The sequence below is a fragment of the Benincasa hispida genome, unplaced genomic scaffold, assembly GCF_027475165.1.
Source record: "Benincasa hispida cultivar pf3 unplaced genomic scaffold, pf3_genome.v1.1 HicScf1271, whole genome shotgun sequence".
In the NCBI taxonomy this organism is placed as follows: domain Eukaryota; kingdom Viridiplantae; phylum Streptophyta; class Magnoliopsida; order Cucurbitales; family Cucurbitaceae; genus Benincasa; species Benincasa hispida.
The window spans coordinates 15,709-40,938 of NW_028325600.1; the positions used below are offsets into that span (position 1 = coordinate 15,709).

The 25,230-nt window shown below is 37.7% G+C and overlaps 1 protein-coding gene across 1 annotated transcript; it reads left to right on the forward strand.

Annotated features, from left to right (window-relative positions):
• The first annotated feature begins 20,675 nt into the window (after positions 1–20,675).
• On the forward strand, positions 20,676–24,830 carry LOC120074431 (uncharacterized). Its single transcript, XM_039027550.2, has 5 exons — positions 20,676–21,026; positions 21,135–21,213; positions 21,910–21,997; positions 23,403–23,515; positions 24,399–24,830. Exons 1-4 carry the CDS (start codon positions 20,790–20,792, stop codon positions 23,494–23,496), a joined length of 498 nt encoding a protein of 165 aa, XP_038883478.1. The 5' UTR covers positions 20,676–20,789; the 3' UTR covers positions 23,497–23,515; positions 24,399–24,830.
• The last annotated feature ends 400 nt before the right edge of the window (positions 24,831–25,230 follow it).

The window sequence follows — 25,230 nt, forward strand, 5'->3', positions numbered from 1 at the left end:
TCAGTTTGTTCTGGGTATTTAGATCTTTAGAGATCGAAATAATAAAATGCTAGCTCTGTCTCAAGCATCATATATTGACAAGATGCTTGTCAAATATTCAATGCAAAACTCCAAGAGGGGCATATTGCCTTTCAGGCACGAAGTTACATTGTCTAAGGAACAGTTTCCTAAGACACCTCAAGAGGTTGAGGAAATGAGACAGACCCCCTATGCTTTGGCTGTGGGCAGCCTAATGTATGTGATGTTATGTTCTAGATCTAACATCTACTATACAGTGGGGATAGTCAGTAGATATCAATCAAATCTAGGATTTGATCACTGGACCATTGTTAAAAACATCCTCAAGTATCTACGGAGAACGGGAGACTACATGCTCGTGTATGGTTCTAAGGATTTGATCTTTATAGGATACACGGACTCTGATTTTCAGACTGATAGAGATTATAGGAAATCCACATTAGGATCAGTGTTCACTCTTAACAAAGGGGCAATAATATGGAGAAGTACCAAGCAAGGGTGCACCGCTAACTCCACCATGGAGGCTGAATATGTAGCAGCTTGTGAAGCTGCTAAGGAAGCTGTTTGGCTTAGAAAATTCTTAACTGATCTGGAAGTCATTCCAGACATGTCAAAGCCCATCACACTTTATTGTGATAATAATGGTGTTGTAGCTAATTCTCGAAAACCTAGGAGTCACAAGCGCAGGAAGCATATAAACCAGAAGTATCATCTCAATCGAGAGATTGTGTATCAAGGGGACGTGATCGTCATGCAGATAGCTTCAGAGCATAATGTTGCTGATCTGTTTTCGATATAGAATGAAAGTGTTTGAGGGTCACCTGTAGAGTATGAGTCTATGGGACAGGCCACGTTTAGATTAGGGAAAGTGGGAGATTTGTACTGGGTGCATGTTATGCCCTAGTTTATTATTTGTGTACTTTGTATTTTGACTATATTGTAAACCCCACTAGCTTTAGGTCGAGTGGGAGATTGTTAGAGTTGATGCCCTAAATCTTATAGAGTCCTATAGTTTGTAAATGTTTTGAACAAACTCATTATTTATTTAATAAAATATATGATATTTTATTCCATATTTTAGTTGCATTAACCACAAACCAATAAATTAACATCCAAGGTTATCTTGTACCTTAAACATGTATGTAGAGACATATGGGTAGACCATGTTTAAGTGATAACCTAAATGGTCTGTAGTAGATGGATAAGGCTGGGTACCTTATCTTGGTGACACTACGAGTATGGCCCACTTTGTAGGTGTTGCAATTGTTGTAAAGTGCTACAAATGATCTGATCCTGATCATTCATGTATAGACATGTGAGCGGTGATATTCTATACAAAGGAGTTTGTATAAGATCATACCACCAATTGTATAAGATCAGACCACCAAAACTTTAGTCTCATTATATAACGTCATTCATAATAGAGACTTATATTTCACCAGGATGGCTATATGTAATATGACCTGAATCCTGAGTGAGTTGTGAACTCCTGCCTATGAGGGCGGTCCTTTGATTTGTAACGCTTTACGACAATTGTAACATCTACAAAGAAGGTCGTATTCACACTGTCACCAGGATAAGGTATCCAACCTTATCCATCTACTATAGACCATTTAGGTTATCACTTAAACATAATCCACCTGTATATTTCTACATACATGTTTAAGCTACGGATGATAACCTTGGATATTAGTTTATTGGTTTGTGGATTTAATACTACTAAATATCAAATAAAACATTTCATATTTTATTAAATAAATAAATTTTTTGTATAATACCACTATAAACTATAGGACCCTACGAGATTTAGGGCATCAACCCCAACACACGTGTCCCAAGAATACTACCTGGTTGAGCCAAAATTCGCATTTACTGAACTTGGCATATAACTGCTTTTCACAGTGTTTACAATACTATCCTCAGATGCTCTGCATGTTTTTCCCTACTATCTGAGCAAATCAGGATATCATCTATGAAGACAATTACAAACTGATCTAAGTATGGATGAAATATCCCGTTCATCAAATCCATAAAAACTATCGAGCCATTAGTTAAGCCAAATGGAAAAACTAGAAACCCATAGTGCCCATACCAAGTTCTAAAGGCCGTCTTAGGGACATTTGACTCCTTGAAATTCAATTGATGATAACCTAATCTCAAATCGATCTAGGAGAATACTGATGTTCCTTTCAACTAATCAAATAGATCATCAATACGAGGCAACAAATGTTTAATATGTATAGTTACTTTGTTCAATGCCTGTAGTCAATGCACAACCTGAGTGTGCCATCTTTCTTCTTCACAAATAGGACCGGTGCTCTCCAAGCTGATACACTGAGCTTGATATAACTCTTATCAACTAGTTCCTGCAACTGAGTTTTCAATTCTTTCAACTCAGCTGGTGTCATTTTGTAAAGTGCCTAAGAAATAGGCGATGTCCTTGAGATCAGGTCTATCATAAATTCCACCTCTCTATCAGGTGGTAATCCTAATAACTCCTCAGGAAATACATCTACAAACTCTTGCACCACAGGAACATCCTTTGATCCTAACTTCATCCCTTGTGAAACTATACATAAGCCAAATACACTTTTCATCCTTTACTCATCAGCTTCCCGACCTTTACTATTGAAATTATACAAGTAGGAAACATTTTCCATTCTCCTGCAAACACTACTTTCTGTTTGCCTGGTAATCTAAATGTCACTTCCTTCTTATGACAATCAACAGATGCATGGTATTTAAATAAGAAATCTATACCCAGAATAGCATCAAACTCTAAAAATTCTAAAGGAATCAAATAAATCTTCATGCTCTATCCCTCTATTAAAATAACATTGTTTCTGTAATAATCATTTACTATCAATACATCACCAAAAAGGGTCAAAATAACTAACTCTTTAGGTAATAACCTATCAATATTCAATACAAACATGCTAGAAATAGATGAATGGGTCGCCTCTAGATCTAATAATACATGATCAGGCCTATCATGAATAAATGCCATACCAGTAAAAACATCTGTTGCATCTTCTGCCTCCTGTTAGGTCATAACATAGACCTTACCCTACTGACATGGTTGTCCTACTATGCTATTCTGGTTTGCACTACTGGTGCCCTCATCCTTTGTTGCACCTGTCTTAGGCTGACTCACGGTCTGGGATACTGCTCTCTACTCAACCTGTGCCCCCGAAACTATTGGGGTTGATGCCCTAAAGTCTCATGTTCTGTAGTTTATAAACAGTATATACAAACACCAGTGATTGTTAATATATGATATTTACTTCACATCTTGTTCTTTTGCTCGGTTATTTGTTTTATTTGCTTTTCCATAAACTAATAAACATAAAATCCCTGGTTATCTGTATGTGACTCAAACATGTATGTGGTGACATACAAGTGGATCATGTCTTGAGTAATAACCAAAATGGTCTGTAGTATATGGATATAGAAGGGAAACCTTATCCTGGTAATGCTACGGATGCGGCCCGCTTTGTGAAATAGTCACAAGTGTTGTGACTTGCCACAGATGGTCTGATCCTGATCATTCATGTTGGGGATATGTGAGCGGGGGCGTCCTATACAAAGAGTTTGTATAAGACCTGAACACGAAGTGTTAATGTCTTGTTATATAACACCGTTCATGACAGAGACTTCACTTCACTAGGATGACCATAGGTAACATGACCTCGATCCTGAGTGAGTTGGAAACTCCTGCTATTGAAGGTGGTCCTTTGATTTGTATGGGTGCGAGTGGCCAAGTCGCCGATTCAAACCTAGCATTTTGGGGGTTCGTCTGATTTAGAAGCTGGGAACTCAGCTACACAAGATGAAATTTACTCCTTCCCCGAGGTAGGGGTAAGTAGATAGATGGCTCCCTTAAGGGCTGATTCCGGGGCTTGAACTATGTGGCGCCACACACCTTCTCTTGGCCTGAGAGGTGTTCACACATAGTTGGACTATGTTGTATTGATCATTAGAGGAATCAGTGGTACTTAAGGAGTGAGATGTAACTACAAGGGCAAAACAGTAAATTAGCCCAGCTGTACTTACGAGCATTGGTGAAGGATCATCGTACTCATGATTGGTTATATCCGATGGACACAGAAATATATCTGTGGTAAGAAGAGTTCAACTGTTGGTCTTTAGTGGAATCACTGACAGTTAACAGATGGTGAATCTCGTGGCTAAAGAGTTTAGTCAACTATTCACGTACCGTTGCAGCTTCGAGCCACAGGTCAATTATCACCTGTGTAACTTGGATAAAGTCGAGAACCAGTGTTTGGGTTAATTTGAAATGTTCAAATTGACTAGAGAAAGTTCAATTATATATGATATAATTGGACTGGTTAATTATATATGATATAATTGGCTAAATGTATGAGATACATTATTTTGGAGGAAATTAGATATAAATATGATTTATATCAAGTAGAGGAGAAAATACTATAGTAGATATATGATATCAAACTATAGGATATAAATATAATACGATTATATTTATTAATTAAATTAATTGATTAATTATTTGATAATTAACCTATTAATCCACGTTCGAACGTGGGAAGTGGGGTTGCGAAGGTTATGGTAACCAGTGGGTCAAAGGAAAATTGTTTTCATTTTATTATTCAATCGTGCATTCGTATCGCCCACGCCCAAAAAGAATCTGTGAAAGAGCGATCGCGAGAGCCTATATGATAGAAGCTTGTTTGTCTAAATGATCGTCTAGTTCACGCATTCTCTAAACGATCGTATACATCTTTTCTAAACGATCGTTCAGTTTTTCCTAAACGATCGTGTAGCTCTACTATAAGATAAGCATTTCCACTATACGATAGCAGAATTCATCTCCCACTTGCTTATGGTCTACACGAAATATTCTTCTCCGTCCTCTACCAAACTCACTAGAGCCCATTCTTTGGGTTTTTGACGCCGAGGATACCCGGGATTCTCTTGTGGTGGTGTCGTGTACGTTCGGATTGTGTTGTTGCAGTCGACAGACTCGCCGGGTGATGGTAGATCAGTGGGAGGTTTTCCGCTGCTTTGGGTTCAGTCGTTCGAAGAGTGTCTTCATCTGGTATGAACCCTTTCCTTATGTTTTATTGTATTCTGAACATGCCGATTATGAGTTTAATATGCATAACTATTTGTAAGGAATGTATATCGTTTATATTTCAGTCACTGTGAAATCGGAGCGATCTAAGCCCGCTCATGGAACTCTCGGTATGAGATCCTTCAATTGGTATCAGAGTCAGGTTTCTGATACTTTGATTTCATTTGTTACAACGAAATAATGTATACATTCATGGTGGGTGCATTTCTACGTTTTTTTAAGTGTTAATACTGTTGTGGATGTGCCGGATTAATGGATGTTTTTGGGATGAATTGCCTCGGTCTGTTTAATTCCTTTTACGTTTCTGATTGTTTGTAAAGGTCCCTACATTTTTTGGCATAAATAATCGTAATCGAGTCTGTATTCAACGTGTTTAAAGTTTTGAGTCGTTCATCGAAGTTCTGGGCAAAGGTTGTGGCTCTTCGAGGAAGAAGATGATCTAGGGTTGATCGCATCGTGCAGAAAATGTTCTATGCGATCGCTATCCATCGCATCGTGAAGATGAAGGACTATGCGATCATGGTTGAATGCATCGATTGAACGATAGGGTATGCGATCAAGAGTTGGTCGTATCGGGTTGACGATCGGGCACGCGATCGCTGATATCATTTAATGCGCGCGAGCTAGACGATCGTTTAGGTCAGCAAGCTTCATCGCTTAGTAACTGACTAAACAATCACTTAGCATCGCAAGGTAAATCATTTACCAAGTTGCACGCATCGGTTAAACAATCAGACGCTCGCATATCATTTAAAGCGCACTAGACGATCATTTAGATCAGCAAGCTTCATCGCTTAATAACTGACTAAACGAACGCTTAGTAACTCAAGGTAAATCGTTTACCTATCGTTGCGCTACACAACCGCATGGACGATCAGGCTTCATAGCCTCGTTGTCGTCTACACGATCGTTTACTAAAGTTCCTATCGTCTAGTGCGCACTAAATGATCGTCCACCTGCTGAAGATTACTACACGATGGAGACCTTTTGGTGGTTCAAGACCCAGTTCGCCTGTGAACCGATTAGCTCAAAGAAAAATATAATAGATAGGCTTTTTTCATTCCGGTATTTGTAAAGGCTCATCCCGGTTCATTAATTCTTTATTTATTACATACGATGTATGTTTTTTTTATATGTCATATGGTATGCACATATAGTAAATCCCACCTTAAGTATGCAATGGTCATGCATCATCTCTTTATTGTAATTGTTATAATTTATAGAAGCATGATTTTAATTATGTAAGAGCATGCTCATGCATCATATAATATAAGAGTTATATTTATGCATGCATAAAAAGCATTGACATGCATCATCTTTATATTATAATTGTTATAGTATAAGGGTGAATGATAGCATGTTTTCTTGGTTATTACGCGTTATATAACAGTTATATAGTAATGACCAGACATTGCATGAAGCATGACACATAGGTTACTTTATAATAGTTATAAACGCCTCGTTATGCTCAATGTTTTTAGTTGTTTCTTTTTAAGAGTTAAAGAGAAATTAGAACTAAAAGAAATAAGAAAGACATGCATGCTAACTTGGGTTTAATTCATGTTTTAAAATGTTTAAAACTTGGAATACATAGACCTAAGATCACCGTTCTAATATGATTAGCAACCCTAAGGCTTTAATCTTTTAATCAGTTTAATAGGATTAAATTGGCTAATAAAAGTTTAAAAGTGTAGCAAATCTATCTATAAGGTACCTTTTGTCTAAGGCGGGTTCTGTTAGGCTAGGGTATTTAAGTTGACAGAAACATAACACCCCTACCTGAGAACTTACCTGGAAATGTGAATTAGATAGATTTGATGCATGCATGCAAGTTAAAGACAGTTCATTAAAGTGTTTAAATGTGACTACTTGAACTTGTTTATATTTCATAAACAAACGTTATTTATGAGCAGGCTTTAAAAAGACCACTTAGACTAAAATCAGTAGCCAGATCGTCTAGGTTAATGAATCCCTAAGTAGAACATTCAGTGGAAGATACTTGAGGCATAAGATGCTTCACTTAAACCTTTCACTTTTCTCCTAAAGTCCACACCGTGAGATCTATCCTCGGCCTTGCGGCACCTTTGGCATGTCCCCCCAACGGATGGTGTTTGGGTAGGTCAATATCAAGGTGGATGGAGAGAATGTTCATAGTAACTGGGAGCGGGAAGTGCGACAACATATCCCTCAGTCTCCCTCATTAGGTTGAATAAAGTTACTGCACATCGCCTCGAGGCACCCTGAGAGTGTCCCCCTAAAGGATGGCAGTTTTGCACATTTCTTTATTTGATCTCCTATAAGATGATAAGGTAACTTAGTCTCGTGTCCTAATCTGTCTTTCCCCTACAGTAAGTGCATTAGAGCGGGACTCTGGAATCGAAAACGAGGGGTTACACTTACACGGAATAGTTAAAGGTTAACAATTCTGGACCGAAAAATGGTGGTTGTTAGGTTTAGTTCTAAGAGTTGGTTTTGCCTAATGGTGGAAAATGTCTCATCCCAGTGAAAGGGCAACTGATCATCCCATCGGTGGCATTTGTCCTGACTCATTAGAGCATCATTGCAAAATAGAAGTCTATAACTTAGGGTACTTGAAACTGTTTTGCAAAACTAATTGGTTTAAAACTGGTTTAGCAAAATCTAATCAAGATTTGTTCGTATTTTCAGCAACTTTTTCAAATGGCTACAGCCACCTTATCGTTGTTAAGCGCCAAAAAATTAACTAGCAACAATTTTTCAACATGGAAACATATGATCACGATGATTCTAAACATCGAGGATCTCATGTTTGCTCTTACGGAGGCTTGTCCTCCTATTCCAGCTCCAAATGTTGCTTGAAATGTTTGACAGACATATGACTGATGGACAAGGGCGAATGAGAAGGCTCGAGTCTATATATTGGTAAGTCTTTCTAACGTCTTAGCCAAGAAGCATGAGCCTATGGCCTCAGCTCATGAGATCATGGAGTCCCTGCGGGGGATGTTTGAACAACCGTCTGAACAGCTTATGCATGAGGCTCTTAAATACATATTCAACTCCAAAATGCAAGAAGGCACCTCTGTTCGTGAACATGTGCTAAATATGATGGTCCACTTCAATGTGGTGGAGTTGAATGGGTCTACTATCGATGAGGATAGCCAGGTTAGCATAATCCTACATTCTTTGTCGTAGAGCTTCCTACACTTTGTTAGCAATGTGATTCTTAACAAAGTGAAATATAACCTTACAACTCTTCTCAACGAGTTGCAGACATACCAATCTTTATTGAAAAGTAAGGAGAGGCAGAAGGGTGAGGCAAATGTTACTTCATCTTCAAGGACGTTCCATAGAGGTTCGACCTCAGGAGCGATGTCTGCACCTTCTACTTCTAACTCTGCAAAGAGGAAGAAGAAAAAGGGTGGTAAGGGAAAATGGAAGGCACCTGCTAACCCACTGCCTGTCGCCCCGAGGAAGCGTCCATTAGTTGCTAAGAGAAAGTGTTTCCATTGCAACCAAGATGGACATTGGAAGAGGAACTGTCCTCAGTATCTGAAGAAGAAGAAAGCAACCAAGGCTAAGGCCAAGGCGGATAAAGGTAAATGTGATTTACATGTGCTCGAAACTTATTTAGTGGAGAATGATGATTCAGGCGCCATTAACCATGTTTGTTCTTCTTTTCAAGGGATTAGATCTTGGCGACAGCTGAAGGCTGGTGAGATAATGATGTGAGTAGGCACCGAGCACGTCTCTCAGTTGTGGTAGTGGGAGGACTCCAGTTGACTTTACAGAATAGGTTTTTAATTTTAAATGTTGTATATATTGTTCCTGAACTAAAATGGCACCTTATTTTTGTAAAGTGTTTATTGCAATGTAACTACATTGTTTCTTTTAACTTGAGTAAAGCGTTTATTCATAAAGATGGTGTTTTTATTTGCATAGCAAATCTGGAATCGAATTTATATGTGCTAAGGCCGTTACCATTAATTCCCTCCATAATACTGAAATGTTCAGAACTGCCGTAACTCAATCAAAACGTCAACGAATTTCTCCAAAAGAAAATGTCCAACTTTGGAATCTATGTTTAAGGCACATTAATCGCAATAGGATTGAAAGATTGATGAAGAATGGACTTCTAAGTGAGTTAGAAGAAAATTCTTTACCTGTGTGCGAATCTTGCCTTGAGGGTAAGATGACTAAACAACCTTTTACTGGAAAAGGTTTTAGAGCCAAGGAGCCTCTTGAGTTAGTACATTCTGACCTTTATGGTCCTATGAATGTGCAAGCCCGAGGTGGCTATGAGTATTTTATCAGTTTTACTAATGATTACTCCAGGTACGGGTATGTTTATCTTTTGCAACAGAAGTCTGAATCCTTTGAAAAGTTCAAAGAGTTCAAGGCTGAAGTTGAAAACACATTGGATAGACGGATTAAAACACTTCGATCGGATCGAGGTGGAGAGTTTTTGGACTCCGAATTCCAGGACTATTTGATAGAACATGGAATCGTTTTATAATTCTCAGCGCCATGTACACCTCAGTAGAATGGTGTAGCGGAGAGGAGAAATAGAACCTTATTATACATGGATCAATCGATAATGAGTTACGCTTTCTTACCGAACTCGTTTTAGAGTTCACGGTGGAGACTGTGGTGTATATACTCAACTGTGTTCCCTCCAAGAGTGTTGCAAGAACACCTCTAGAGTTGTGGAATGGGCGTAAAGCTAGTTTACATCATTTCCGCATTTAAGGTTGCCCTGCACATGTGCTTGAGGCAAATCCCAAAAAGTTGGAACTACGATCGAGGTTATGCCTCTTTGTAGGCTACCCTAAAGGTACACAAGGGGGTTATTTTTATGATCCAACAGACAATAGGGTGTTTGTTTCACAAACACTACTTTCTTGGAGGAGGATCATATAAGGGAGCACAGTCCACGGAGCAAAGTCGTGTTGCGTGATCTTTCCAATGAAACTACTGAAACTTCAACAAGAATTGTTGAAGAGCCTGCTACATCAAAAAGAGTTGTTGATGGAAGTTCATCCAGTAGGTCAGTTCCACCTCAAGAGTTGAGGGAACCTCGACGTAGTGGAAGGGTTGCGAACCCACCCGTTCGCTATCTGGGTTTCACGGAAATCCTTACTATGGTAGCAGATGGCAACGTTGAGGAGCTGTTGTCTAATAAGAAGGCAATGAAGGATGTTGACCGAGATGAATGGGTCAAGGCCATGGATCTCGAGATGGAGTCGATGTACTTCAACTCAGTATGGGATCTTATAGATCAGCTTGATGAGGTTCGCCCTATAAGTTGTAAATGGATCTACAAGTGCAAACGGGGTGCTGATGGAAAGGTACAGACCTTCAAAGCTCGACTTGTGGCAAAGGGTTATACCCAGGTAGAGAGAGTCGACTATGAAGAGACTTTCTCGCCTGTTGCCATGTTAAAGTCGATCTGCATCCTCCTATTCATTGCAGTTATTATAATTATGAGATCTGGCAAATGGACGTCAAGACGACCTTTCTAAATGGCAATCTTAAAGAGACCATTTATATGGTGCAGCCCGAGGGATTCATAGCCCAAGGTCAAGAGCAAAAGGTTTGCAAACTGAATCAGTCCATTTATGGACTGAAACAGGCGTCTCGATCTTGGAACATACAATTTGATGTTGCGATCAAGTCATATGGCTTTGACCAAAACATTGATGAACCATGTCTACAAGAAGATCATCAAGCTTCAGTAGTCTTCTTAGTGTTATATGTAGATGATATCCTACTCATTGAGAATGACATAGGTCTACTGGCTGCAGTTAAGAATTGGCTAGTGACCCAATTCCAAATGAAAGATTTAGGAGAGGCTCAGTTTGTTCTAGGTATACAGATCTTTCGGGATCGTAAGAACAAAGTGCTAGCACTGTCTCAGTCATCATACATTGATAAAATGTTGCTCAAGTACTTGATGCAGGACTCCAAGAGGGGCCTACTGCCGTTCAGGCATGGAGTTACTTTGTCTAAGGAAATGTGTCATAAGACGCCTCAAGAGGTTGAGGAGATGAGACGGGTCCCATATGCGTCTATCGTTGGCAGTTTGATGTACGCGATGCTCTGTACTCGTCCAAACATCGGCTACGTTGTGGGTATAGTCAGTAGGTATCAGTCTAACCCATGTCAGGGTCACTGGACCGCAGTGAAGAACATCCTCAAGTATCTTCGGAGAACGAGGGACTACATGCTCGTGTATGGTTCGAAGAATTTGATCCTTATAAGATACACGGATTCTGACTTTCAGACTAATAAGGACTCTTGTAAGTCCACATCAGGTTCAGTCTTTACTCTTAACGAAGGAGCTGTAGTGTGGCGAAGCACTAAGTAGGGGTGCATCGCTGACTCCACTATAGAGGCGGAGTACGTAGCGGCTTGCGAAGCTACTAAGAAGGTCGTCTAGCTCAGGAAGTTCTTGACAGACATGGAAATTGTTCCAGATATGTCTAGACCCATTACCCTCTATTGTGATAATAGTGGGGCAGTGGCGAACTCCAAGGAGCCAAGGAGTCACCGGCGCGGTAAACACATAGAACGGAAGTATCATCTAATCTGCGAGATAGTGCATCGAGGGGATGTGATCGTCACGCATATCGCTTCAGAGCATAATGTTGCTGACCCGTTTACGAAGGCTCTCATGGCTAAAGTTTTTGAGGGTCACCTACGGAGCATGGGTCTATAGGATCGCCCACGGCTGAACTAGGGCAAGTGGGAAATTTTATTGTACTGGGCTTTTATGCCCTAGTTTATTGTTTTGTACTAAGTTTTTTGTACACCCCACTTCGCTTTAGGACAAATGGGAGATTGTTGGGGTTGATGCCCTAAAGCCTTGTGTCCTGTAGTTTGTAAACAGTATATACGAACACCAGTGATTGTTAATATATGATATTTACTTCACATCTTGTTGTTTTGCTCGATTATTTATTTTATTTGCTTTACCACAAACCAATAAACATAAAATCCCTCGTTATCTGTATGTGACTCAAGCATGTACGTGGTTACATACAAGTGGATCATGTCTTGAGTGATAACCAAAATGGTCTATAGTATATGGATATAGGAGGACCTTACCCTGGTAATGCTACGAACGCGGCCCGCTTTGTGGAATGGTCATAAGTGTTGTGACTTGCCACATATGGTCTAATCCTGATCATTCGTGTTAGGCACATGCGAGCGGGGGCGTCCTATACAAAAAGTTTGTATAAGACCTGACCACGAAGTGTTAATTTCTCGTTATATAACACCATTCATGACAGAGATTTCACTTCACTAGGATGACCATAGGTAACATGACCTCAATCCTGAGTGAGTTGGAAACTCCTGCCATTGAGGGTAGTCCTTTGATTTGTATGGGTGCGAGTGGCCAAGTCGTCGATTCAAACCTACCATTTTGGGGATTCATCTGATTTGGGAGTTGGGAACTCAGCTACCCAAGATGGAATTCACTTCTTCCTGAGGCAGGGGCAAGCAGATAAATAGCTAACTTAAAGGCTGGTTCCAGGGCTTGAGCGATGTGGCACCACACACCTTCTCTTGGTCCAAGAGGTATTCACACATAATTGGACTATGTTGTATTGTTCATTAGAGGAATCAGTGGTACTTAAAGAGTGAGATGTAACTACAAGGGAAAAATGGTAAATTGGCTCAGCTGTACTTACGAGCATTTGTGAAGGGTCATCGTACTCATGATTGGTTATATCCGATGGATACAGAAATATATATGTGGTAAGAAGAGTTCAGTTGTTGGTCTTTAGTGGAATCACTGACAATTAATGGATGGTGAATCTTGTGGCTAAAGAGTTTAGCCAGCTATTCACGTACCATTGGAGCTTCAAGTCATAGGTTCATTAGGTCACCTGGGTAGCTTGGATAAAGTCAAGAACCAGTGTTTGGGTTAATTTGAAATGTTCAAATTGACTAGAGAAAATTCAATTATATATGATATAATTGGACTGGTTAATTATATATGATATAATTGGCTAAATGTATGAGATACATTATTTTGGAGGAAATTAGATATAAATATGATTTATATCAAGTAGAGGAGAAAATACTATAGTAGATATATGATATCAAACTATAGGATATAAATATAATATGATTATATTTATTAATTAAATTAATTGATTAATTATTTGATAATTAATCAATTAATCCATGTTCGGACATGGGAAGTGGGGCTGCGAAGGTTATGGTAACCGGTGTTTTAAAGCTATGAAAATCGTTTTCATTTTATTATTCAATCGTGCATTCATATCGCTCGTGTCCAAAAAAAATCTGTGAAAGAGCGATCACGAGAGCCTATACGATAGAAGCTCGTTCACGATCGTCTAGTTCACGCGTTCTCTAAACGATCGTATACATCTTTTCTAAACGATCGTTCAGTTTTTCTTAAATGATCGTGTAGCTCTACTATACAATAAGTATTTCCGCTATACGATAGCAGAGTTCATCTCCCACTTGCTTATCGTCTACACGACATCTTCTCCTCCATCCTCTACCAAACTCACCAGAGCCTACTCTTTAGGTTTTCTATGCCGAGGATACCCGGGTTTCTCTTGTTGTGGTGTCGTCCTCGCGGCATTGTTCATGTACGTTCGGATCGTGCTGTTGCAGTCGACAGACTCGTCGGGTGCTAGTAGATCGGTAGGAGGTTTTCCGCTACTTTGGGTTCAATCGTTCGAAGAGTGTCTTCATTTTGTATGAACCCTTTCCTTGTATTTTATTGTATTCTGAGCATGCCGATTATGAGTTTAATATGCATAACTGTTTGTATGGAATGTATATCGTTTATGTTTCGGTCACCGTGAAATTAGAGCGATCGCCCGCTCATGGAACTCTCGATATGAGATCCTTCAGAAACTAACTAGAGACACTCTCTTCGATAATGCCTGGGTTATCCACACTGGTAGCAAATATTATGCCCTTTATAACATCGTCCTAAATGGTTCTTACCATAATTTTCATGCTCAGGTTTCCTTACTGAATTAGTGGCAGAATCTACCATACGCCCTGATCTAGATCCTCCAACAGTCTGACTATATCTCTATCTACTCCTCTTTTACTAGCTTCCTATTGTACTACCGTGGGAAGTCTTTTGCCCACTGAAACGGGTCTTAAAATCTCTCATTTCTGAGCCCCCTGGAGGAAATCTCTGTTTCTTACCTATGAAGATCTCCCTGTCTTGCCTATCCTCTGTCAGGCTTTCTTCAACTCTCATTACTAATTCAACTAGCTGATAGAAATCCGTTCAGTTGGCTATAATGGTTACAGAAGTTCGAATCTCCTTCCTCAGTCCAAATCGTTTATATCTATCGTTCTCCTTAACTATAATTATAGAAGCATACCTGGATAACTCAGTATACTTTGGTTCATATTCAGCAACGGTCATATTCCCCCAAACAAGTCTCAAGAACTCGTTCCTCTTTGCTTCACGAAAGGAAGCAAGATAATACTTTTCTTCAAAAATTCTCTTGAACTCATCCCAGGTCATCACCTCGGACCTGTTTCTTCTAAAGTCTATCACTATCCATTACTGTTCTGCTCTTTTTTCTTTTTTCTTTTTTCTTTGCAATAAGAATACAACTAGTTTGACCTTACGGTTCTCAGGACATTTAGTAACCTAGAAACATTTCTCCATCTGAATCAAGCATGCTTCTACATCTATTGGGTTCGTTGTACCCCAAATGCAGTGGTACCTAGTGCCTTCATCCTCCCAATACCATATTTCTTCTTTGGATCTGCCTGTATAGACCCCACATTGGCTGCTAACATTTAGGCAATCCTGTAAAAAAATTTGTCCTCCATCTAAGGATCAACTCTAACCTGAAGGGTGCTAGACTTTCCCTCAGTTATAGCTTCCTGTACCACTGGTTCTCTAACTGTATCTCGATCTTCTTGAACTACGAGGTCTTAGGTAGGGTCATAATCCCCGTCAGCCGTCTGCCAAGTCAGTTCATCACTACCTCGAGGCCTGTTTCCTATAATATTCACATTATTAGGTTTATAACATCACTTACATTCCCCTAAACTAATGCATGACTCTATTCACATAACCTTATGCTCTGATACCAACTTGTCACACCCTCTCCAAGATTATCCTCTAAATCCGAGAAGGGATGCGAAGACAATAATCGTCAACTCTCTTATGACAACTACGGTCCAACCTGTTCTTGTGAACCTATCTTTTTAGTACCTGTTAAAATTGATTAGCAACTCATAATCTTAACATCCTACCACAATCTCATCAACATTTCACTATACTTATATATATATATATATATATTGCTAAACAGTTATCGAACCAACATACATTAACATATTCTGGAAACTTAAGTTTAATACAATAATAGTTTGACACAAGTTCTATCTCTTTCCCCATAACATGTACTTACAAAACGAAGGTCTAAACATAGCAAAGTGGACCACCTAAACTATAGAATGCTTAGAAGATCCTAAGTAGTGACTGACTGGCAAATCTTCTAGGATTCAAGACGTTGAAAACTACCTGGGGAGAGAAAACATTTTAAAGAATAAGCTTAAAATGTCCAGTGAGTGACTATTTTAAGCAACATGCTTTCATACAAGAACAACATAAATAATACTTCCATAAAACATTTAAAAGAACATCTACAAGGATTAAAATTAAATTTGGAAAAATGAAAGCATGGCACATAAAAACCCTAAAATGAAGCTCGTGATCATTTCCTGCAAAGTACCTCTACTCCTCTGACTAAACATGTGGGAGAGCCCTTTTTACTTGATCTCATTGATGCGTTATTTTATTGAATGGAAATATGGATGAAATGCGTTAGTGGAATTACGTTGTGCATTCAAGTTTCTCCAGCGGAATTCAAGTGTAAATTTCCCTGAGTTTCTTGGTAAGTCCAGGGTCGATCACAGGGACTTGTGAAAATAGTTTGCATTGATAATTTTCTTATGAAAACTTTGTGGTAACTGGGTAAATAAATGAAGTGGTTGGTTTGTTGTTGTGTTGATAAAAAGAATAAATAAATGCGGCGGATTTGAGAAACAAAGTTGCGTTGATAGAAGCAATGAGTATGTGATGAACGGGTTGAGAATATCTTTAGCTAGCGTTACTTGAGAATGCGTCAGACTATGCAATCATGCTACTACCATGCACAACAAGTCATTTTCCAATGGAAATGTAATGCTTCTAAATCTAGGACGCACGTGTTGCATGCAAAATATCCGTAGAGCTTATTCCTAAGTCTCTACTCTTGTCTTATGCGTTGATGCAAAATGCAAGAAAGCAAGGTGACCGCATACAATCATATCTTATTGCTAAGATGCATGCGATGCGTTGATAACAAAGTGCTTATCCCTAAGTGCCTATCTCCTGTTTATGCGTTCTAATCTGATTCTTCCAAATCTAGATTCTGATCTGACCTTCCCAAGTCTAGATCTTTTCCTTAGACTACCCTCTCGAGTATCTCTAATAGACGAATAAAGCATACATAAATAAGATAATCACATAGAATGAAGATTCCCTCGTTGTGCTAGTTAAACGCTTCTCATTCAACTAATTTAGTTACTCATGCGTGAATCACAGAGAGTGAACAGATATAGAGAAAGAAATTCCATTCTTATATATATGTTAAGTACAAAATGCTAATGGAAGTTAAGGTAGAGAGCCTGGTAGCAATTCCTTGTTGACCGAGGCTTTTTACACTAGAATCTCTATTCTGAATTAAAGATATTCCCGCCTCCGCAGGAGTCGGCCCTCTCTCCATCTTAGTAGCTTCTGGTGCTCTCCCAAGCTTACCATAATGATCTACTGGCACAACTTCTTCCTAACATCTGCCTTAAAAAAAAGGTGAAAGAAAACTATGGACAGAGGCGTGAACTAAAAATGGTGAACTAATCAACTGCTTAACCCCTTCTCTGAAGAATGCACTTGGTATTTATAGGGCATCAAAAGGTGAAAGGCGGTTTCTCTTTCTTGGTTGTTCAGATGGGACAGCTTTAATTCCTGACTGATACTTCGAATAATTGTCACTGATAAAGCTGGATGTACTTTGTGACCGTTATCGGCTGTCAACTTAATTTGGATCCGACTGCTGTCAGCTTTCTGTCCCATCAATCTTAATTGTCCTTTCGTCCGGATGCGTCCACCATGTTGCGGTGATTCTTCTTGGGTGAATATTTGTGAGCGCGATCAACGCAAAGTCTTGCGGTGAAGTTGCGTTCGACCGATGAATTCCTATGATCGCAATCTCTGCAATGCGTTAACGCATATTCTGCATAAAAAATACGAAAATCAATAGTTTTAATGCGCTGACGCATGCGATCGCACTATTATAGATTTTATGCTTAATAGATGCAATTTATCATTTTTTATCAACGCAATCCATCATTGTTTAATAGCTTAGCACTATGATAACGTGCATTTCTGCTCGTTATCACTCATCAACGTCGATAACATGGATCTTACATGCATTAGAACTGACTGGGATCCTGTCTACCTTACCATACCTTTGGTAGCAAGGATAACCATGTAACTCGGTACCTTATCATACCTTTGGTACCAATGTCCAGAAATAGGTTTTACATACAAAACATAAACTATTTTAATTGTACATGAATCTTCATTATATAACATCATACTCAACATGCTTTAGGAAATCCTTGAAAAGCTTAGTTTCATGTTAAAACATGGCATAAAGCTTAATTGGAACACATGGAAGTTATATATAAAATCTTTCATTAAACCATACTCATGCGTTCAACATCAATTTCCAATACTTAAGTCATGCGTTAAAAAAAAGGGTTAAAATTAACTATGCGTTGCAAACTCATTAGTAAAACACTCAGTAAACTTTTGAAAGCTAGTCACTCGCTGTCTTTAAGTTACTTCCTCAAAGGGTTGTAGGCCTCCTCTATATGCGTTTGCCCTATAAAAATGATAAGAGCCTTGGTTAATACCTTTAGCTCCCTCTTGAGCTTAACTTCACTATTCAACTTTAATATATACTAAGTCCAAATCTAATTCAATGTGTCATCTTATTCCTTTTTACTCGACGCATCCCCAACACATAGGTACTTAGTGTATTACCATCCTTAACCAGATTTTACCTTGTGATTAGTTAAGTGAGTAGCAATCCGCACACACAAGTGTTCAATGGTGTTAGGATGCACCTACCTCGCCTATACGATGGGCGCTTGTGGCTACAACCCTTAGTGTGCCTCTTCCATTACACGCAACCTCTCGCGCACTTTGCGTGCACACTTTGACCAGTGCCTGCTTACTTTATCATATACCCTCACCTATGTGTGCGCTCGCCCACACTTAGCCTCAACCGATTAGCTACCTACTTATGCTTGGTTGCAAACTTCCTGCTTGTTCATCCAACTAAAAATTCCGAATTTAATTTTCCAGCTTGAATAACTTAAACTTCAGACTTTATCTCATAAGACTTCATTCTAAGAACTTATTCTCTGACATCTTAACTAACTTACCTTAAAATTTCAGTCTCTGATTCCTCTCCACGAGCTTGAAATTCATCAATGTTTACAACTTTTCCGAGTAACCTAAGAATCTCAAGAACTTGAGAAATTCTTCTACTTCCAGCTCAATTCCATAAGAATTTCCCTCCGGCAACACTAGATTAACTTCTTCACTGTTCAAGCTTCAAGTGGGCAACAACTCTCCTTTTTTAGCATGAATAGAATGCCCAAATCGAGTTCTCTATTTCTAACTTTCTTTTAGGGCTTAATAAAGTGACATCTAGGCTAGTAACTCGAGCTTAAGGCTCTAAACACGCCACATAGCCCTCTAACCGAGTGAGCCTCACCTGACGCATAAGCTGGACACCATCACATAGGGTGATGTTCGTTGCTTAAACCCCTCTCTCTCGGCCATCGCCTCACCAGCCATTATCTCCTACGCCTTGCCTTAGGCACTTGCGTTGAGACTTGCTACTCATCAAAGCCTCAGTTAACATCTAAGACACACTTCAATGCCCCTCAAGCCAACGTTTATGCCTTTAGTCATCCACATCAACCTAACCTCTCTGTCCCTCGGTCAACGCATACCTTGCACCTTGTGGCCTGCCTAACTCTTGCCTTGGTGCCCCTCATGCATTCTCCTAGGCAAGTTTGACTGCACCCACACTGCATACCTTGACCTTCACTAACCTTTAGCAAAATCAACACATCCTCCATAACCATTCCCTCAGTAAGCTCTGCTAACCTCTTCATAGTCCTCAATGCAAGTCTTACACTTAGTCATTTTTCTGTTTGAAACCTTGGACGCATGATATTGCAAAACCATCCTTAAGCTCTTTTATTTCTTCTAAGTACAACTTCCACTTATTTCACCCGAGAGCCTTCCTTTCCATACTTAGGAAATTTCCTGCCCTCTTCCAACTTTGTCACACGCCTAACTTTCCATTGCTTTAAGCTCTCAAGTTTCCTAAGCGTCGACTGCCCTTTACAACCTGAGAGCACACCTTCCTAATACTTAGGAAAATTTCCTCTTTTAAACATTATATACAATCATAGAACACTTTACATAATTCACCTACAAAAACACCATCAACTCATACTCATAGAAACTTAAACACAATTAGTTAGTAAAATATGTTTAGGGGTTTACATTATCATACTTTTATAGTTGAAAAATTATCAGATTTAGCATCTTTATTGTTACCAATACCGCTTGACCCTCAGAGGTAAAGGTAGTGGTAATAGTAATAGTAAATTTAAAAAAAAAAAATCATAATTGTAAGTAAATGTGATCAAAATTAATCCAATTATGTTTGTGATTCAAGTTCATTACAATCGATCTATCAATGAAATTTCATTCCGATAACACCATTTTTTTTTTATTATGGTTTGGTAAATGTGACCTAAAATGTCAAAACGGGAATAGTGCTCGTGTTATTAATTTCAAGGGAAAATACCTTTTTGGTTTTTAGGTTTTGGGTTTAGTTTCTATTTAGTTCTTCGATTTCAAAATGTTACACATTTGGTCCTTAGGTTTTGAGTTTGGTTTCAATTCAGTCTTTAGGTTTCAAAATGTTACAATTTAACACTTGACATTTGAGTTTGGTTTCAATTTGGTCCTTATGTTTCAAGATTGACACTTTTAACTTCGATTTGTCATTTAACACTCATGTTTCGTCTTTATTATTAACATATCTTAATAAATTTAAAAGAATTATAATTAATCAAGTTTCATTATTTTTCATCGCTTTTAAAGTTAAGTTCAAATTTTTGCTTCATAATTATTTTTTGTTAATTAAAAGACATTGATGTCAATGATTGAAAATGAGTATTTAATGAAAAATTAGGGTTAAAAATGTAAAATCTTGAAACATAAGAACCAAATTGAAATAAAACTCAAATTTCAAAAATAAAATTATAACATTTTAAATTTTAAGGATTAAATTGAAACTAAATTTAAAATTTAATAACTAAATGTGTAATATTTTAAAATTTAAAAATCAAATAAAAATTAGACCAGAATCGAAAGATAAAAGTTCAACTTCAATTCATTAGCCCTGTATTAAAAAGAAAACGTTTAAAATTAAATTTATGGGGAAAATCGAAATCCTATTCCACAAATAAGATCCGGAGTCCTCTTCGGTCTTTTATACGACGCTTATCCAAAACTCCAAACACAATGTACCAGGCGGTGGCTCCGCCGCAAGTCTCCATAACCGCCGCTCGCCGACCGCAACAGATTACAACAAAGGATAAGAAGGCCACTCAAGGTCGGAACATCAATGTAGGGTTTGGGCAAAAACGAAAGGAGCAATTATGGCAGTGCGTCGAGGGATGCGGCGCCTGCTGCAAGCTCGCGAAGGGGCCGTCCTTCGCCTCGCCGGAGGAAATCTTCCAGAATACTTCCGATATTGAGGTTTATCAACTCATTTCATCATCAGAATTAAGTCTCAGCTGGAATCCCTGTAGATTGTACTGTATTTTTCAGTATCCATTGATATGGATTTTACTTTATGAATTTCAGCTCTATAAAAGCTTGATTGGCGCAGATGGATGGTGCATTCACTACGAGAAGAGCACACGTAAATGCTCCATTTATGCCGGTAAGACTGAGCCGTCTGATTGCAGCTTCCAATTTTGATTTCTAATGTTCTGTGTTGGTGATACACCTAAAGTTAACCAAGTTATACATTGGTCAGAGGGATAATCATGGGCAACTAAATAAACCATTTTAGGTGAAACCAAAAGCAAAATCACAAAGGTATATGATCAAAGGTAAATAATATCATACTAAAGATATTTAGAGGGTTGTGGTGCCAACAAAGGTATATCAGAATCATACCTTGACTTAGCTATGTCGACAGAAAATCCCTTCTCGATAAAAAAAAAAAAATCCTACAAAGAAATTAACTATCCTTGATACGTTGTCACAGTGAACATGTGGTTGAGCTTGGGACAGGTAGTGTCCTCTACCCTTTGGTGGGGAATTGTCCTAGTTAAAAGGTAATATGTTCCAGTGTAATTTGAAGGAATGACTATTTGAGGGGAAGTTCGACTTCGAGGTGATAGTTTGGAGGATTGTTTGAAATGTAACCAAACCCACATTGACTAAGATGATCATGAGTATATAAGTAAAGACATCTATCTATAATGGTACGAGGTATTTTGGGTAAAATAAAATATAAAGTCACGAGGATATATGTCCAAAGTAGATAATATCAAACCATCGTGATGATATTTGGAAAGTTGTCCCAGTGTATGAAATATGATGCTTATGTATTCTTCATTAACTTTTACAGATCGCCCATATTTTTGCCGCGTAGAGTCTCCTGTGTTTGAGAAGTTGTATGGAATCAAAGAAAACAAGTTCAACAAGGCTGCTTGCAGGTCTTTTCATAAACCTCAGTATCTTCTATTCTGTTTTTTGTTGTTCAAGTTGAAGGGTGGGCATATGCTTTAGGTTTCCAACTAGTGTGATAGGAGAATTCAAATTTTCGAGCTGAAACGAGTACATAGCCATGCACTTTGATTTAGAGACTCAAGGAAAAATATTCATTAAAAATAGGTTTAAATATTACTTTGGTTTCTTTATTTTCGACTTTGGTTCAATTTAGCTCCTTTACTTTCAAATTGTTCAAATTGATTTATGTACTTTTTAATTTTGGTTCATTTTGATCACTTTTCTTTTAAAATGTTTATTTTGAATCCTATACTTTAGAAGTGACTACTTTCATCTCTATTTGTAAAATCTTAACATAAATTTAGGGAAAAAAAATTGAGATGAAAATGAAAATGAAAATTAAGAGACCAAAATTATCACATGGACTAAAATGTATATTTTGAAAGTATATATGGACCAAATTGAACATGGGAAAGTACCAAGACCAAAGTAATATTTAAACTTTGAAAATAAGAAGAATTGGAATAAAGCGAGAATAAAGCTAGAGAATTAAGTGCAAGTTTTGGAGTAATTTTGAAATTGTTAAAATTACTTTTGTCATGATCAAAATCATATTGAAACACGCCTTTAATCTCTTAAAATCAATAATTTTTCCACTTTTTTGCAATTTTCATATCAAATTAAAATTGTTTTAAATGATTAAAAATATGTTTTAGAGTGATTTTGAAAGTGATAAAAGTGACTTTTAACCCTTTCAAAAATACTCCCTGATCTAAAAGAAATGGAAAAAATCAATTTACTTTCGTTAGCTCACTTTGGTTTGTATCTATTGAAACTCCCATGAATGATTGCATCTTTAAATGTAAAATCATTTAATGCCTTCCGGCAGTAATTTATAACTAGTTACTAAAATCAATTCAGATTCTTCCAAATAAAATTGTTCTTCTTCCAAAATCTTACTGGAGTAGCAAGAAAAATTCTATATGAGTAGTTCATAGAGGGAGAGAGAGTATAAAAAAACCACTCCACTGACATCACTGAAAGTTGCAATTATTCATTTGATTCAAGCACTTCTCCACTCGTTAATTTTTGTGTTTAAAGAAATCTTAAACACATTCATGTAATAGTAGTTCTGAAATGAAATCCGAATCAAGGGTCTATTCTACACGGACTGAAAGATTTACCCCAAAGTTTAGAGTTATAACTTTTGTTTTTCCCATAAAGAAACGAACCAATAAGGTTAAACCTTGCGAAGAGAGAAAAGCTAGGGAAATTTTTGCTGATGGAGAAGGTGGGTGGAATTTCAGTAGCATATCCTCCTCCTCAATGCTTTTTAGGATACCGAATTCTTGTAAATGCTGTGGTTTGGCTAATTCTTCATCTTTTCTGCAGTAGCTGCAGGGACACTATAAAAGCAATCTATGGTTTCTCGTCCAAGGAATTGGAAAACTTCAACAAAGCAGTTCAAAGCTCCGAGTCAATATAAAAGGCTCAATTGCTCAAAGGTCATATATCTTTCTTATGGATGATCAACTATTCTTATAACATGCTTATATGTTGACTTGGAGTATATATCATCATTCTCTGCACTCTCCCTGCTGATCAAAACCTTCCTTCTAGATGTTTTATTGAGTTGGTTGGAAACTATTGTCCAAGCATGCCATAATTTAACATTTAAATGACGGTTTTAAACTTTCACACATGGAAATAATGACGGACAGTAGATAAAACGTAGTTTAGACCCCACAAAAACCCTCTTTGATATCCTTGAATCACCACAAAGTAGGACACAAGGTGGAGGAGAAGCACTTCTCTAACGGGAGGGAGAGAACAATTTTTTGTTTTCTAGAATAAAACATTTGTAGAAGTACATATTTTTTAAAAGGTAGTTTTTCTTGTATCCTTGCATTTTCACGGGAAAAAAAATTATTTCCCAAAAGGAATAAAGTTGTTATTCCTTCTAAAATCGCAGAACAACATAATAATAATAACTTTACCATTCATTCATTCACAGATTGGCCTGTTCATTTCTACAAACATTTTAAAAGAAAGAGGATCCTTCCTCTTGTTTAACCTCATGGATAAAACTGCAAACCAAGCAAATTTTGGTGCCCACTGAGGGCATCTTTGAGATTGATTTTAAAATGGTTAAATGACTTTCATCGCGTTTAAAATTGCTCCGTAATGTCTTAAATCATTCAAATTCAATTTCTTGTTTGGTTTTACAATTATAAAAGTCGTTTTCATACAGATTTTTTAATGACAAAAGTGATATTAGCCATTTCAGAATCACCTCCAAATATGTCTTTACGTTTCCATTTTTTATTCCCCACATTTATAAAAAGAAGTTACTAACACAAATTCGTGCATTGCATGTTCATTGTTCAGGGTCTCGGAGAGCAAGCTTCAATATAACATGTACTTGGGAAGATAAGAAATATGGTGTATGGCACATGATAGCCACTAGGAGAAGCTCTGCACAAAGGATATCTCTAGCAGAAAGCTGAGAGGAAAAGGAATTCTTATCCAGCAGTTGGAGGCAAATTACTTTCTTCTTCTTCACTCTCTGAAAGAAATTAGATAAAGATGCTTTGGCAACTAACCTGGTGATACCTTCCCCCCCTTTTTATTTTTGATTCTTTGCTGCTTTTCATCCACCCCCAAAGAAAGCTGTTAAGAATATTCTCTTATGTAAGCAAAAAATGTGAGATATCTAAATTCATTTCTTACTTCAAAAAGATGTTAGAACGTACAAATTTAATGGTTAACCTCTTGGACCACCTGCTTTAATATCATGTTATATCACTGATTCACCCAAAAGTTTAAGTTTATGAGTGAAGGTAAATTTAATATTATATCATTTAATATTAACTTGTTTGTGGAAGTGTATATTTTGGGAGTGATTTTAAAATCATTTAAAAGCTCAAAATCACTTTGAAACACGTCTTTAATCACTCAGAATTAGTTTTATATTTAATTGTAAATTTTTAATTGCAATTTTCATTTCATCAAGATTGATTTTGAATCATTTAAAGCATATTTCGTAGTTATTTTTAAAATGATAAAAGTGATTTAATCATTTTAGAATAATTCGGAAAAACATGCTTGAAATTGTCCTTGGTAAGGAGATTGTGTGAAGATGTTTTGAGTGGAAATGAACAATATTTCTTCATTAATGGTTGAAGGAAGAAGAAGAAAACAAGGTAAGTTCATCATGTTA